The sequence below is a fragment of the Hirundo rustica genome, chromosome 2 (assembly GCF_015227805.2).
Source record: "Hirundo rustica isolate bHirRus1 chromosome 2, bHirRus1.pri.v3, whole genome shotgun sequence".
In the NCBI taxonomy this organism is placed as follows: Eukaryota; Metazoa; Chordata; class Aves; order Passeriformes; family Hirundinidae; genus Hirundo; species Hirundo rustica.
Genome location: NC_053451.1, coordinates 55,928,356 through 55,944,098, shown reverse-complemented (window position 1 = coordinate 55,944,098; position 15,743 = coordinate 55,928,356). Strand labels below are relative to the sequence as shown.

Below are 15,743 nucleotides of genomic sequence, written 5' to 3'. Positions count from 1 at the left end.
TTAGCCATTTTTTTTAGTCATTCCAAGCCCTTTGAGTCACTGTTTCTGTTGAAATGGATCAAACTAATTCTACTTACTTTAAAAGTTTAATACCATATTGATGAAAGTTTCAGAATGAAACAACTCTCAGAAATAAATAAAAGCCCAGTGAGAAACCCTTAAGAAGGTTTTGACTAGAACAAGCTGCAACTGCAAGAAGACTGCGTGGATGCAGTATAGCATAGTAAAGACCCTCCAAATAACTATTGCCATTCACTTTATAATGGGAGGCCCGAGCTGTCAGAGGACTGAGGTGACTGACAATGGCCTTTCCAAAATGGACTGACAAGATCCCAATTTTTATTGCTGTATTCTGCTTTCCACCTTGCTGCCAGAATAGCTGATGGTTCTTAGAAAATTGTAGGACTTAGTTCCAGCTGACCAGTTGGTAGAGAAGCTCCTGTTTGATTTCAGAATCAGAACGTTACTTACAAAAAATACAGAAGCTATCTATCTATCTAAAATCTCTCTCTCTCTCTTCCCTCTACCTACATACCTACCTACCTAAAATATACGTATTTTGCTGTTGACTGAAAGAAAATAACGTGCAACTGTACCTTGCTGTGCTCAATTCTTGCCTGCAAACAGACAAAACACTATGAGAAAATTAATCAGTAGTGAGCTCATGTTGCTATGATATTTTCTTTATACATATCTAAAGCTTTTACTGTGCTGCAGTTTGTGCTTTGGCAATTTTGTGGGATATTCATAGGGTTTTTAACCCTGAAGCTAATGAGTTTGTTGAGTATGTGTTCTTTGCACTGAAAGTTTAAGAACTAGTAAGTGTCTTTAGGCAAGTGATTCTGCTGTTTGGTCTGTATGAGGCCTTATTTTCTAACATATTTCCTATGGCCCTTCAGTTAAGGAAGAGAAAGTTCATTCCAAATTGAGAAATTATGCTGCTCTTCATATGTCCTCATAAGACTTCAGTTTTTGCCTGGTTTGAGATTTATTTTGTTACTGGATTGCTTTTGAACCTCAAAACCTTGCTGTTTAGAGAGACCTTCTGTCTTAGTAAATGAATTATTAAAATGCTAAAAGCAAAGTGCAGAAGTGTTTTCTTGTGCTGTTCTGCTCAAATATTAATGCAGTTCTTTGCCTATTCTTGCTGCCTCTTGTTGCTTTGAAGCAGACCAAGTAGTGGAATGGGTTGAAGTGTGGAAATGTTGAGTAATGTCAGGGGAAGGCTTTTGGTTAAACTCCTGCAGGGAATAAACTAGAGAGTACTTTTGGGCCATCTGCACATATCATTTATGGAAATAAAGCCATCAAAAAATGATCTGTTTAAAATCCAAGTAAGTGTTGAACTGGGTTACCCTATTTTGAATTTTTCTTTCTAAATGGCTTTATAGCTCATTATTTATAGGTCATTCAAATCTAAGTGGCTTTATAGGTCATATTGAGAGATCAGTAAAACAGGCAAAATGGAAAGAACAGTGCTTTACACAGATACATATTTGTGAGTCTTTATCGTATTGCAATATTTCTGCTACTGTTTTGGAAACGTCTATTTCTTCTAAATGTCTTTGAAACACTGGAAGCTGAGCGTAGCTAATTTCCTTTGCAATTCAGTATGCCTTTATTTGTTGTAACTAAAGCATTGTTATGTGATATTAAAATATTATCGTGTATCTTTCTTTGCAGCAAATTGCACAGAGTTTGAAAGAGGAACAGAAGAAGTTGCCATCTGAAGCTTCATTTTCAGATGTCCGGCTAGAAGATCCCGAGTCCTCCAGCTTAGTTAAATCTGGTATGAAATGGATCTCATATTGTCAAATTAATGCAGAAAGCTCATGGAATGTGAGCATTAACTTGAACCATCTGTGAGAAATTTGCATGTATCTTCAAGGGTTATTTTCCTAGACAAATTCATGAGCGGTTTTGAGTAGTGAACTTTGTCTCAAAGTTTTCGTTTTGTATTTTTTATGAGAAACAGCTTGATCTTGTTCTTTTGGTGCTGTTTCTTTATGCTTTCAGTGCAGTCCATTATGCGAAGCAACTACTTTTGCAGCCAGCAGCATCTACTGTACTTTGTATGAACCTGAGCTTATGTATTCCCCACTGAAAAGTATCCCTGCCATCAAGATGTGTACTTGAGGATGCTTTTATTTGTTAGCTGTGCTAAGAGGAGAAAGGTGATTTGGTGCGTCAGGCACATCTCTTAAATTATAGGTATTTACAAATAATTCAGAATTTAGTCCTTGACATTTTAAACATGTAACCCATGTGTCTGTAAATTACAGCAAACTGGACTAAAATTTCAGAAAATGTGGCTGTTCTGATGCCAGTCATTTGAGTGTTACAAGTTTTTAAATTACTGTCGAAGATCCATGAAGAATTTCTCCTTTTATTTCATCATTGTTCAGAGTGGTACAGTGTTATTTCCCCAGCAGCATCTTTCTCAGTTCATTATCACTTGTTTCTTGTATTCCTTTCGATTACATGGTAGTTTCTCGCTTTTTTGGCTTGGAAAGCCTGCAGAGGTGTTTCTAGCTGGTCTCCACAAATCCCATTGAGAATGGAATTCATCATACTTCACCCCAGGTGTATGGAATTTGCAAGTCCTGTAAATCTCACCTGCACTCAGGAAATGGAAGGAACCTATATGGGATAATTTGAAGATGCGTGTCTGAGATAATTGGGATTAATTGCCCTTCAGAGGTGCCTCTCTCCCATTTCAGTATCTGCAGGAGTAGCTAAAGTGACTAATAAATAGCCTAGGAACCTCAAACTGATAGCATAAGATTTTACAGACTTTGTAATTACTGTGACAATAAATTTATAGTTGCAAAAGGTAGAAAGATATTGCTGGATTATTTCAGATGATTTCTGCACTGATCACATAAACACAAGTGCATTTTCCATCAGTAGGTGGAACTACAAAAATTTTACTTTTTTTAAATGGTTGGTATTTGGAATCAGATTTCTGATGCTATTCACTCAGCTGTTTCCTGGCTTGATTTAAGGACAAAATGAAGACAGACTTCTGACTGTCAGGTGTTGTGAAAATCCATTTTGAGCATACAGAATTATTATGAAGGTTACCCAGGAAGAGCACTCTTTAATGTTTGCAACACCCTCATGACAAAATTGTTTTTTCTGTTATTTTTACAGTTATTAAAATTATGTTTAAACCCTATATTTTCTGCAACTGATTAATCCATATAGGATTATCCCCAGCAGAAAGGAAAGCTTGAAGAAATAAAATCAATTTTTTTTCTTTTTTTTCCCTAAGATTTCCTGTAATTCCATGATCTCTAACTATTTCTTTTTCCTCTTTTCTCCTGTGCTATTTTTTTTTTTTTAGTAACTATTTGATCATTTCAGCTGTTTAGCTGAGTGGATGTGTCATTGGAGGTATACCTGTAAAACTAACTCATTAAGGAAGGTCGACCTGGGCCACCCCTGAAAGCAAATTCATGTCTCTCACAGGCTTGTGCTCTATTCAAATCCAGACCTGCTCAGAAGGAAAAAAAAAAATTAAACTGTTTGGGTAAAATGAAATGTCATCTTTCTGTGGAGAGAGTTTAAAATGCAGTCAATATTACAGTCTCCTTTGGTTGAAAGGACCAGTGGGCAAGTTTTTCATCTGTGTATTTTGCTTTTAAACAGGTTCAGCTGAATCCCTTAATCCCAGGCATCAGAGCACGATTTCACCTGCAGATCTGCATGGAATGTGGTATCCTACTGTCAGAAGGACTCTAGTGTGTCTCTCCAAACTGTACAGATGTATAGATGTATGCAAAAATTTTTTTATCTAATTTTTAGGTGAATTCATAAAGTGTGTAGAGCACCATATCTAAATATTTTAATACAAACTAGGAAGGGACAATTAGTGGCCTCTAACCTCTTGGTCTTTCTGCTGCTATCTTTATGTAAAACAAGTGAACTGACAAATTTAGGTCTTCATTTCCAAGACAGTTTTGTATTTGTAGAATTAGAAAAATGGCACTGATTTGTACATCTATTGCTTTTGCTGTTACAGAAATAATTTAGTGTATGATGTTCCAGATACTGGTCTCACCAAAGCAGACGAGTGAATAGGACAAGAACAAATAGAAAGTTTTGGGTCAATTACAGGAAATTATTTTATTCCTGAAATTACTGGGTGAATGTGTTTGTGTGATGTCTCTGGTCCTAAAAATGGTGACTCTACTGTCCTACATTTTGAAAATGTTCTGAAATTTTTTTGTTTCTTCATGTTCTGAAATGCAGGAATACATTTCCAAAGTTTAAGACAGTGGAAATCTTCATGTCTAGCACAAACAAAAGCAGTGTTACACATATTTTAAGACTTTCCCATTAGAATCTGTTGCTCACTTAACAGCATATAAGGCTGATAAATCTCTGAGGAAACTAATGCAAGTATTTTTGCTTTTCTGCGTGTGTTGTATCTTTATTAGATACATTTAATGGGTGTCAAAATGTCTTTGATGGGTGTTACCTGAAACTCCTGTGAAGATATTATTGCTAAAAAATAAGCTGGAAAATATTAATGCTTTATTGCTTAAAATATCGATCCCACTAAAGTTAGATGAATATTTTGCTCTTGTTTTCAGCTAGACCTTTGTAAATGAGGTGATTTTTGCATTGTTTGCAAGGCTTATTTATAGTGTGTCTGCACAGAGGTTAATTCTGTTTTCCCCTGAGACACTGTAGCAGAACTGGCACTCCTTGCCTCCACCCTGTAGGTAGGGAAGACTTGAATGAAGTGGTGCTGGCAAGTCAGGGCCTTCCCGTGCTCTGCTGCAGTGCTGGTGGGGGCGAGCTGTGTTCCTGTATGGCTGGCTCAGCCATAGGATCATATTGCTGCCACTTAAGGACTTGTTCCACGGTCCCTTGGGCCGTGGCAGCTGTCATGTCTGTTTACTAAGCTGTCACAAATGTGGGGTAATTTGAGTCTGCCTGGGGTTAAGCTCACTCGAGTGGTCCCGTGTCTATTGCAGATGTAGCTTGCACTCAGAGGCAGTCACCTGCCACGAGGAGGTGTCTGGTCAGGTTACACAGCACACACCATTCATGCTGTTGGCTCTGAATGTGTGGGGTGTCACTGACCGTGTCGCTACCCAGGTGCCAATTCAGAGCTGCAGGATGTGCCTGTGTGGGTACCTGCATCCAGCCTGAGTGCTTGTAGCAAGCTTTTGTATGTGAATGCTCCATCCTGTGTCTCTGCATGTAGCCAGTGTGTTTGTAGCTAGTTAATCTGGAGTTTTATAAGCTGGTAAACGCATCTCTCACAAAGTGCAACTCTTTAAAATTCTGCCTAAGCTTTGCTGACACCTCTTTTGTTGGTCTGATTTCCCTGCAGAGGGCAGTGTTTCAGGGATTATCGCAAGAGGCCTTATCTGCCTGCATCCAGTCGCTGCTGGGAGCTGCTGATTCCATCAGCAAAAACAAGGTCAGAATCTGTGCTTTGGGTATGATTTCCACAGCCCCCGGCCCCTTGTATATCCAAAGTCACGAAGCTGCAGTTCAGAATTCTGTTAAAATCTTAGTCAAGGCATGTTGCTCTGCCCCTGGAGACTTGATGGATTTGCCAGTTCTTAATTATCGTTAATGTATCGCAGGGCAAAGATAATGATTCACATGCTAGCCTGTCTGAAAAGGTGGAATGCAGATCGTAGCAATCGTGTTTACAAGCTGCTCTAACTCATGGGAATTAAGTGAAGTGATGCCTAAAGAAAAATTTCTGCTAGAGGACTTTGCTCTCTGCATTTATTTTCACTGCCTGTTACTCTTTTCTCTTTTTCTCTGTGTCCATTGTTTGAATTTTCAAAAAGCTTTCTAACTTATGTTCACTGGGGAGAAGTTTTAAGTATTCTCTGCTCAGAACTTTATTATCAAAAGGTTTGATCTCATGTGTTGCTCAGAATTCAATGCAGATTCATCAAGTCATTTAAACTTCAACTGTGTTTAAGTAGCTGGGGTAAACTTCCTTTTTCCTGTCACAGTTCTTTTAAATCCTGTAGTAATTTGCTAATTCCTAAGAGCCAGGAAGTGAATTTAAAAAAACCCAAAAAAACAAACAAGTCTCAGTAGGCTAAAATTGTTGGAGTTCTATAAGCACTAAATATTGAGTAATGAAAAAGGGTTTAGTTCTGATTTGAAATATCTGTTATAAAGTATCTCTTTTGACTGTCCTTTGAAAAAGATCTGTTAAACATAGTATCTTTCAAAAGAAATCCAAGCTACACTTCCCTTCAGCTTGAGCAGATAAGTATTTCCTGTGTAACTGATTCAGAATTCTGCCGTTAAATACCAATTCCAGCGCTGTGTACCTGGCCAGTATTGACTTAGAAGTACTGCAGAGAATGAAACTTGTCCTGCAGTAAACCCTAAATAGGTTGGCCCAGAACTAGGATCTCTACCACTTTGTTCTTGATAAATGTTAATTTAATGTTATCTGGTGAAATTATGCATATAAGAATTAAAAATAAAAAAGAGAGCCAAACCCAAACAACTCAAGAAGCCCTTTCCACCATTCACTTCTAGTGGAATTTCTATTTGTTGATACTGCAGATTTAAATCTGATTTCTTCTTTTCTGTTTTATTTAACATTATATCAAAGAAAATTCTCCTTCAGGGTGCAAAACCAAAATTGAATTCTAGAGTCCTCCTCCTTTTACCTCAGTGAGCAGTGAACTTTAGAGATTAAAACCAGCAGGCAGTACAAAGCATGTAGCTAAAATAACAAACAGTGCAAAACTGATCATTTTTGATGGTGTAAACTTGGCCTTCTTTCACTCTTTGTGTCTTTGCTGTACTGTTTAGAAATTAACTTAACTTTGTGTTTAATGACATGGGAAAATGCATTGTAAAACCTTTGCAAAACAGCGCAGTTAATCAAGGTTATTACAAGAACATTAACTTTTTTTAGTCATTGTAATGATGAAAACAAATTTACAACCTCATGTTTTTCAACTATAAATTTTATGAATTACATTAAATAATTCCTCTCTCTGAAGAAGAATAAATTTCTATCTTTCAAATAGTGGATACCTTTACTTAATGAGGACATTTAGTAATATGGCTGTGTAATCTAATTCTTCTAAGAAATGGGAATAAAGTCTGCTTCTGTAGTGCAGTGTATTAGGAATAGTACAGAAGTGGGATTTGTTGATCCCTGAGTGTAGTTAATGATACTACAGACTAATGGAAAAAACTTGCTAGCTAATAAAAATGGAAATGTTGAAATTTTGCTCTTCATTTAATTGTTTGGGTTTTTTTTTTACATGTAATGCATGTTCTTTCTCTTGTGCTTTAGACCCAAGTTGATGGACAGCTTTTCTTAATAAAACACCTTCTGATTCTTCGTGAACAAATTGCTCCTTTCCACACTGATTTCACCATTAAGGAAATTTCCCTGGACCTTAAGAAAACTAGAGGTACTAAACAGTTGCTGGCTACAGAATGGGATGGGGTTGTCCTCCCATTGTGCCAGCAAAAATTTTGGGTTTATTTTATGTTCACTTGCAATGACCTGTATGCTTTTTCTAATCTCTTGCTTTCTTTCTAGCTTCTCTGAAAAAAGCCAAAACCGTTCTCCTAGTCAGGGCAATTCAAGATGTATCTAATAAATTCTTTATTTTTGTATAAAATGTGTTTGCCTGCTTTTGCTGCTTACCTAACTCATTTATCCAGTCTTATTAAGAACAGCTAAGTAATCTACATTTCTATTGCACAGAGATGTCCTGCCTCTTTTCTGACCTGTTAAAGGAATATCTTTCCTTACTGCTGCTTAGCAGGTGAATTTAACAATACATAGTCAACTTAGAAAAAGCAAATGAAGATTTCCTGGACCTTTACATGAGGTTTTTTTTTTTTTTTTTGAGAAGGATTTCTTATTTTGCAAGTTGAATAAACAGTATCAGGATTGTGGTATTATGTAGTGAGCACATCTCTTGTAGGAAAATCGAAGTAGTGGCTATGGTCATGGTTTTTGAAATTGTACTGTTGTTCCCTTGTAGAATTCAGGAAAAAAGCTCTCAATACAAAATTGAACTGTCATGCACTTTTCAAGTTGTAAAGATAATGGGAAAAATTATTGGAAGCATGCCGAGTTTCTCTCCTTCCCTTCCAGAAGAGAAAGCTGGAGAAATAACTTCTCTTTTCTGCTAATATGCTGCAGTCTTAACTCTGAAGCAAGCATTTCTTACACTAACCATTTCACTTGTTGCATTTGAACATCAATGAAACCTCCTACCTGTTGAGTGGTTTCTAGTTGACTGGAGGTTAAAGGGCAAATACATCCTTTTGGTGTCTTGCCCTGGCTGACATACAAGTTTGTTCTCCATCTTCATTTAATGGAATAAATTTTTGTGCCAGCCAGTGCTTTGCAGGTGCTAGTGGTAAGTAATGGAAAACACCTTTATATAGGGTGGTGGTGGCAGTGGTGTTGAAAAGAGGTATGTTGTGCTTTATTCTTACTGTGGTGCAGCATAGGCCGGTAGGGCTTTTATATTTGGGATGAGTTGTAGAAGAAAAGTAACATGGCTTATAGTTTTACTGTGTTCTAGTCAAACTTCCTGCACACAGGTTTAAGATTTAAATAGGTATTTAAAGAGGAAGAGGAACTGCTTACTGTAAAAGTCATGCTTTTGCCCAATTTCTTTGAAGTAGTATCATGTTAAGGTTCATGCAACTGAAATGTTTGGTGGGAAAAAGGACTAGCTCATAGTCTTCTAACCAAGAATTTGGGAAATTTTTGGAATTTCTCAAATTGCTGGTAGAAAATTCGGAGGACAAAACCAATCTTGTTCTGTGTTCACCTTTCAGTGCATAGGAGTGCAGATTCTTAGTTCGGTGCAAAGCCTATATTTGGTACTCTCTATTTGATGCCTCAGAGAACATTTCTTTTACTCGTATGTCTTTTTTCCCTCCCCCTGTTTTATACAGAGTGTATCTCCTTTTGAAATGTAAAAAAAAAAAAGCAGATGGATGTGTAGGATGATAAGTGGCTGACAGCAGTAGGGTAAAAAGCTATATTCCAACTAATAATTTTCTTTTTCCTAATTTGACTAGATTTCAGCTTGACAGTATTCTGTTAATACTATAGGTGTAATTTCAGTATCTCGTGTTAATTACAGACATTGTTGCTTTTCCTTCTTGAGACTTCTGTAGACAACATAAACATGGATGTTTATCAACCTTGATGTTTTGTTGTTTAGTCCTTACTAAAACAGCTAAGCACAGAGGAAAAAAGTGCCAATTCAAAGTTATTTCATGCAACTCTAGTTGGTTTTCTCAGGCAAGGTGTGCAAAATTTTTCATCTTGTTTGTAAATGCTTAAATAGCGTATGTAAAAGTGTTCCACTTGGAGATACAGTAACAAGAAGAGGAGAGCTCACTCAGTTTTCGTGCTCATAGCACTGCAGTTAATATCAGCCACTTGTTAGTTTCTTGTAATGTATTTATCTGTTTAGACTGTGTAACTGTTAGGTACAGGTGTACCGTGGGTGCCATTGAAAAGTAGTTAATTAAGCTTTGTGTGCTTCTGTGCATGTGCACTTGTGCATCCACTCCAAGCAGTGCTAGAATCCTTAATGTTACAGTCATGATCATTCATGCTGGGCCATTTTTATGCATAAATGAGTGATTAGAGTTTGTAGTTCCTGGGGCTGAGCAGCATTGACTTACAGTGTGAGTGACTTTCTGATTCACAGATGCAGCGTTTAAAATCCTGAATCCTAAGGCAGTTTCAAGATTTTTCAGACTAAACAGCAACAACGCCTTGATACAGTTCTTACTGGAGGTAATGCAGAGTCCTGTTGCATTAAGAAAAATTGGGTCATTCAAGTGTGTGGTGATCTCTGGCGAGTAAAAAGAGATTTGTCATTCTCTGTTCAAGGGTACTCCAGAAATCAGAGAACATTATATCGACTCCAAGAAAGACGTAGATCGTCATCTGAAATCAGCTTGTGAGCAGTTTATTCAGCAGCAAACCAAACAGTTTATAGAACAGCTGGAGGAGTTCATGACAAAGGTATAAATGTGTTGTATGTTTGTTAACCTAACTGAAGGGGATTGGTATTGAAATTGGGTGTATGACAAGCTACTAGTGCTGTGTGGTTAGCTGAAGATAATATGCTTTCCTTTAAGTTCTAACATCAATTTTCCAGGCATTTTTGAAATTAATGGGTCAAAGGAGCATGTTGTAGTTTGTTTTCAAAGGCAACCCTTGCGTTCTTTGAGCAAGAAACTTTAATTTTTCCTTGAATTGTAACAGGCATGTGAAGATTGGCAAGAGCTTTTCTTTTTGCAGGAACTCTTTGCATTTGTAAGCCTTCAAAAACAGTCTTGGGTCATGTGTGTTCTTGAGGAAGGTCTTAGAGTATTGGATGTCTTGTTACAATACATTTCTTTCTAGAACCTGCTCTAGAGGTCAGGATTTCTAGGTATCTTGAAAAAACCTTGCAACAGGATGTATTTTGAACCTTAGGTCATGAGAATAAGTGACATGACCTCTCAGAAACTGGGACTGCAGCATTGCATGGACTGCAGATATCCCGGCTGCTGATTTTTTGAGGATTTAGAATATTACAGTATTAAATTTACTCATGCCTGTCATGCTGGGATAGGGGTCAGTGGCATGCCTAAAATATAGATGGGTAACTGGTGAGATCGATAGCTTGTCTGAGTGATCTCAGTGATTCCTCAGGAATCTGGGGAGTTTGACTAAGCTGCTTAAGGATAAGTCTCTTTTGAGGTTTTATATCCTTAGGTGCCTAAGCATCTTTGTAAATTTAATCCCATTTTGAATTTTACTCTCAAGAATTGATCACGGTTGTAATTTTGAATTGCATTTCTGTCAAGCTGCTTCCCCTGTGTGTTGTTAAGTCAGGTCATAGAAGAGACAGAGCAGTGGAGATTCTGTACACGGTGTTATCTAAGAGAGTTGTGCAATTTTTACTTGGTGGTTTTGTTGTGAACTCAACTGAAAGAAACATCATTTTGTTGATTTTACTTGTTTTAGGTAGCTGCTTTAAAAACAATGGCCACTCAAGGAGGTCCCAATTACAGCCTTTCACAGCAACCGTGGGCACAACCAGGTATTTACTTTGGTTTAGATTTATGTTACTATTAGGAATCTGAAGAGGTGGTCAGAATAACTTAGACTGAGAGACTGTGATTGATTTTGAAAAATTCTACATGTAATAACTGTCCTTTTCTTGCAAACCCTAGCTCCCATTTTAGCCTGTGTGCTATTTGAAATGTCTTAATCTAGCTCTAAAAACCTGACAAACTTCAGAGTATACATTTCATTGGTTCAGTAGATAAATGCCTTGGGTATTTCTCAAGCTGTGATTGTTCTTGCATGTAAACAGCATTTCTGCAACTGCACACAGGATGTATTTAAGGAATTAATTGATTATGATAAAGCTTTTGCTTTTGTAGGAAAGAATGAATCCTCATTGATGCCCTTATGTTCTGTACGTTTGGTATTTACTTTTTTTTGGTTTTCCTGTCACTGTGGAGAAAAATGGAATCTGAGTTTGTTTCCCTCTTTTTTAAAAATTCAAATGTGAACACTTCATAGGGAACATTTGGAGCAGTTTTAGATGCTCCTTGGTCGTTCTACTCTTGACATTACAAAGTTGTGCTTCTGGGTGAAAAAATCTGATTATTCCAAATCATACCTTGGAACCTTCTGTTGCATCATGTTTTTAAGATGCAAAGCCAGCCATGTTCATACATAATTCAGTGCTGCTCCATGGGTCAGACACTCTCAAGGGCTAACTCAGGCTTCTACTTAACATCTCCCGCTTCTTCAGGAGTATTTTTAATGTTTGTTTGGAGATAATTATGTGTGTAGAAGCAGATTGAAGCAGAGGTTCTGCTGTTTCCTGGAGTCATTTGTCTGGGAAGTGGGACTAGGCAGAAAATTTAGATGTGGCAGAAGCTGAAGTTGTAGGGGGGAAAAACACACATAGGATATTAACTTCAGTACTTTAAAACTACAAAATATATTTTCCCCTGGCCTTTAAGTAATGATCTTGTAAAATCATTAAAATTCCTAGCAATAAAGAAAGAAGGTCTTGTCTGACAGAGAATTCCTGTCTGGTTAATTCAAAATCCAGATTTCTCTGCAGCCTTTCCTCTCACAGACATGGCCTATGATCAGTAAGGCGAATTGGTGATATTCTGTTCTCTTTACTAGCACTGTTGCCCAGCAGTTTCTTTTCCAGGTAAGTTTTCTGGGAGGGAACCTATGTAGGACTTCATTGCTCTTAGAGGGCTGCGATTTCAGAAACCTCAGGAGGAAGTGGTAGCTTTCAGAAATGGCGTGGGTGCATTTTTTCAGGGAAAGGGAGCAGTGACGGGTTTGACACTGCACAGCCCAGCACCCCCTCTCTCCATTCCACTCAAACCTGTGGTAATGATCTGCCCCAGGAGAGCAGAAGTGATTTTCTGGAGCGTAGGTTTCAGTGAACAAACTCCATTTTAGCCTGTTAAACATACATTCTTTTCCTTTCAGCAAAGATCAACGATCTGATCTCTTCCACTTACAAGACAATAAAAACAAAGTTGCCATCAACTTTACGAAGCATGTCCTTATACTTGTCCAATAAAGATACAGAATTAATTCTATTTAAGCCAGTCAGGGTGAGTATCGCTGCCGTGTTTTCCTGTAGATGTTTCATGGTGATATCTTCAGCTTAAAAATGCCAAATCCAAACATCTGTGCTGTTCTCACCTGTACTGCACAGCACACACATGTTACACGGAAGTAACTGCTGCTCTTCATTGTGTACTTCTTCCACTTGGTACCAAATGAGCTACCATAAGGAAAAGTAACTCTGACCCACACCAAACCAGTCAATTTTGGTCAGTTACGCATGGGCAGGAGCACCAGAGGCAAAGAGGATGATACAGGTTCAGTGGAAGACCTGCTGTAAACCACCAGAAGAGGCAGGCTTGAGTTTTAAGCTTCCAGGTTAAGTTTTTAGGACTCAGTGTTTCACTTTAGCACATCTTAGCTGAAGTTTTTATTTCACGACTAATGTGGATTCCTTGTAGCTGTTTTGGGGTTTGTTTTAGAAAAGCTCTTGAAGCTTGACTGCTTCTCCCTCCCTGGTCACTTCAGGAGCTGTTACATGTACTTTGTGTTTGTTTTGGTTCATGTTTAAGATGGATGTTGTGTTTTTGATTTTTTTCTCCTTTCCTTTAAAAGAATAACGTTCAGCAAATGTTCCAGAAACTCCATGCTCTGTTAAAGGAAGAATTTAGTAATGAAGACCTCCAGATCATAGCTTGTCCTTCAATGGAACAGGTATATATTGAAGTTCCCTATTTTATCAGTTGTTCTTTCATGTGAATGGCTTTTATAAATATTGATTTTTTTTCATTTTTCATACTTCCAGTGTTCAGAATAATTATTTATTTCTTATCCCCCTTAATCCTGGATGATTAAACTTTGGGCTTTATCTAATCTTAAGACTCTCAGCTAGGAGGGGGACTTTGGTTGGGTGTTTTTTAATGAATGTTTGATAGATTTTCTTGAACCAAGGTGGTGATTGATGTTGCTGGGGATTGAGTTGTACAGCATTGTAGAAGAGTCTTGCCATTTCCTGGCACTGTCTTCTTGGAAAGGTATCAAAGCCGGTGAATATGCCTTTAAAAAACCTGTGCATTTGAAGGCAGTCTTTCTTTTGACAAATACAGAAAGCAGCAACTTTTACATTTAGGAAGCACAAGAATGAATTACTAGAGTGCATTTAAAGTGAATTGTATTGAGAAAATGTGCAGATATTTATGGAACTGTAACCCTTCATGGTCTTTAGTCTCAGAGATAATTTAGGTTAAGAATTCCATGTATTAGGATTCTCTGTCAGAAACCAAGTAGGCTTTTAAAAACGTCACGTTGACTGTAGTAGTCTAGGGAATGTATGGGGTAGAATCTTGATTATCACAGGATGCCAGTATTTAAACAGGTAAATAACTAGTTTATGGATCAGAGGATGTTGCCTGCAGTGCGTGTGGTCACAGGAATGTGTGATAACTGTCCTGGAGCACTGAGTGGGAGTGGTGCACCGTAAGGAGGTGGGGCTATCCTGGAGGAGATGGCTTCCTCTAATTGTTTATCTGATGAACCTTAGGATCACTGATCCTACCAACTGAAGTGTGTGGGAAGCCATATTGTAATCTGTGGGAAACAAATACTGTGAAGGATCCCAAATGTGTTTCGGATACTTGAGGTGGATGGTAACATTTTTTGCCCGTGTGCCTATTTTTTTGAACTTCTTGACAACACTTGAACTTATCTTAGGAAGTTTATCACAGTAGTTTGTGACTGCTGAAATGAGTGGACAGCGTGGTCAACAGTTGCATTTTAAAAAGTCTGTGAGCAGACATTTGACTGGAAATTTTGACTGTTGTTTTGTAACTGTCTTCTGATTAATGTGCTTCCTAGGAATCCTGTTTAAAGGTTAAAATATGACACGTCAGTTCTGAAACTTGGCTACTCTGTCTAATGTAGGTTTTAATTTTTTCTTTCAGGTGAACTTACTGTTGTCGATGTCCAAGTAGCTCAACAGTGAGGCTACTTGGAATAATCTTCAGCCAAGTGCCAGGCAGTGAAGGGAATGCAGTGCTTGAAGTAAATGAAGGATCTCACTGTGCAGTCCAGTCTGCATCAAAACTATCCAGGCTGCTTAATCCTGTTTTAGGGAAAAAACCCAAAATGAACAGGTTTGTTGATTTGGTAAAGGTCTTCCTGTTCATTGGCTTGAGCAGTGGGCAGAAGAAAATGAAACAAAAACCCTTTTGCTGATCACTCTTATAGAAGCTCAATTACTGCCTTTTCCAGATATTTTCAAAATTGGAAACCTTTTTTGTTTCTTGTTTTTTTTTTTTTTTTTTTAATATAAAAAACGTTGTTACTTTCCTTTAATGAGCTGATATATGCAATGGAAAGTTGCACTTTCAAAAGGGATGCTGGAATTACAGTGCAGGGAATCAAATGAGAGCAGGATTAGTTGTTTGTGAGACTTAGGAGATGACCACATTGGTGTGACAGCTTGACTTAAGCAGGCATGCTCTGAGTTTCTCTTTAACTTCCCTGAAAATCCTGGTAATCCACCACATGCTTGAAAGTAATTCAGAGGTTCTTGCTTGGGAAGCCGTAATTTCTCACTGGTGAAGTGTTTCTTGAAACACTGGACGGGCTGTCTTTCTTACACTCCTGTGATTGGGAGCTGTGAGGTCTGACCTGAAGTGTCATACTCTAGCTTTTCTCCATGCAAAGAGTCTCAGCTCCTTGGGATTTGCAATGGAAATCTCTGCAACATGATTTCTGTTGTTTCTGAGGGAACTGTGTGCTTTACAGCAGTGCTTAGCATTGAGGTTTTCAGCCGCCTGATTTTAGGGCAGAGTCGGTTTTTTTGCCTTTCCCGAGATCAGGTGGTGGTGTCACATTCTTTAAAGCAGGAACGGGCTCTAGAATTTGCACAGCCTTTGTGCCATGGAGAAAGTGCTAATTAGGGAGCTGAAACTGATGTGCAAGGCTGTCAAAACTGCATTGTAAAGGGGGATAAGTACTCGGTAACTGGTAAACAGCATTGTTGAGTGAGCATTAATTTGGACTTTAGTGCGGAAAGCTGGATGCTAAATGCCTGATCCTTAATGGAATGAGCACTTCAGGGTGTCTCAGTGTGCAAATCTTCATTGTGCAGCACTGCAAAATGAAAATATAGTGGGTAATGTGA

General features: G+C 38.0%; 1 protein-coding gene across 1 annotated transcript in view; it reads left to right on the top strand.

Moving 5' to 3' along the window:
- COG3 (component of oligomeric golgi complex 3) overlaps nt 1–14,680 on the top strand; it is a 28,722-nt gene extending 14,042 nt beyond the window's left edge. Inside the window, exons 14-23 of the mRNA XM_040056353.1 lie at nt 1,684–1,789; nt 3,652–3,776; nt 5,348–5,437; nt 7,304–7,424; nt 9,702–9,790; nt 9,887–10,021; nt 11,012–11,087; nt 12,515–12,642; nt 13,211–13,309; nt 14,536–14,680. Coding sequence (XP_039912287.1) covers nt 1,684–1,789; nt 3,652–3,776; nt 5,348–5,437; nt 7,304–7,424; nt 9,702–9,790; nt 9,887–10,021; nt 11,012–11,087; nt 12,515–12,642; nt 13,211–13,309; nt 14,536–14,565 — 999 coding nt within the window. The 3' untranslated portion in view covers nt 14,566–14,680. The remainder of the gene's footprint in view (nt 1–1,683; nt 1,790–3,651; nt 3,777–5,347; nt 5,438–7,303; nt 7,425–9,701; nt 9,791–9,886; nt 10,022–11,011; nt 11,088–12,514; nt 12,643–13,210; nt 13,310–14,535) is intronic.
- The last annotated feature ends 1,063 nt before the right edge of the window (nt 14,681–15,743 follow it).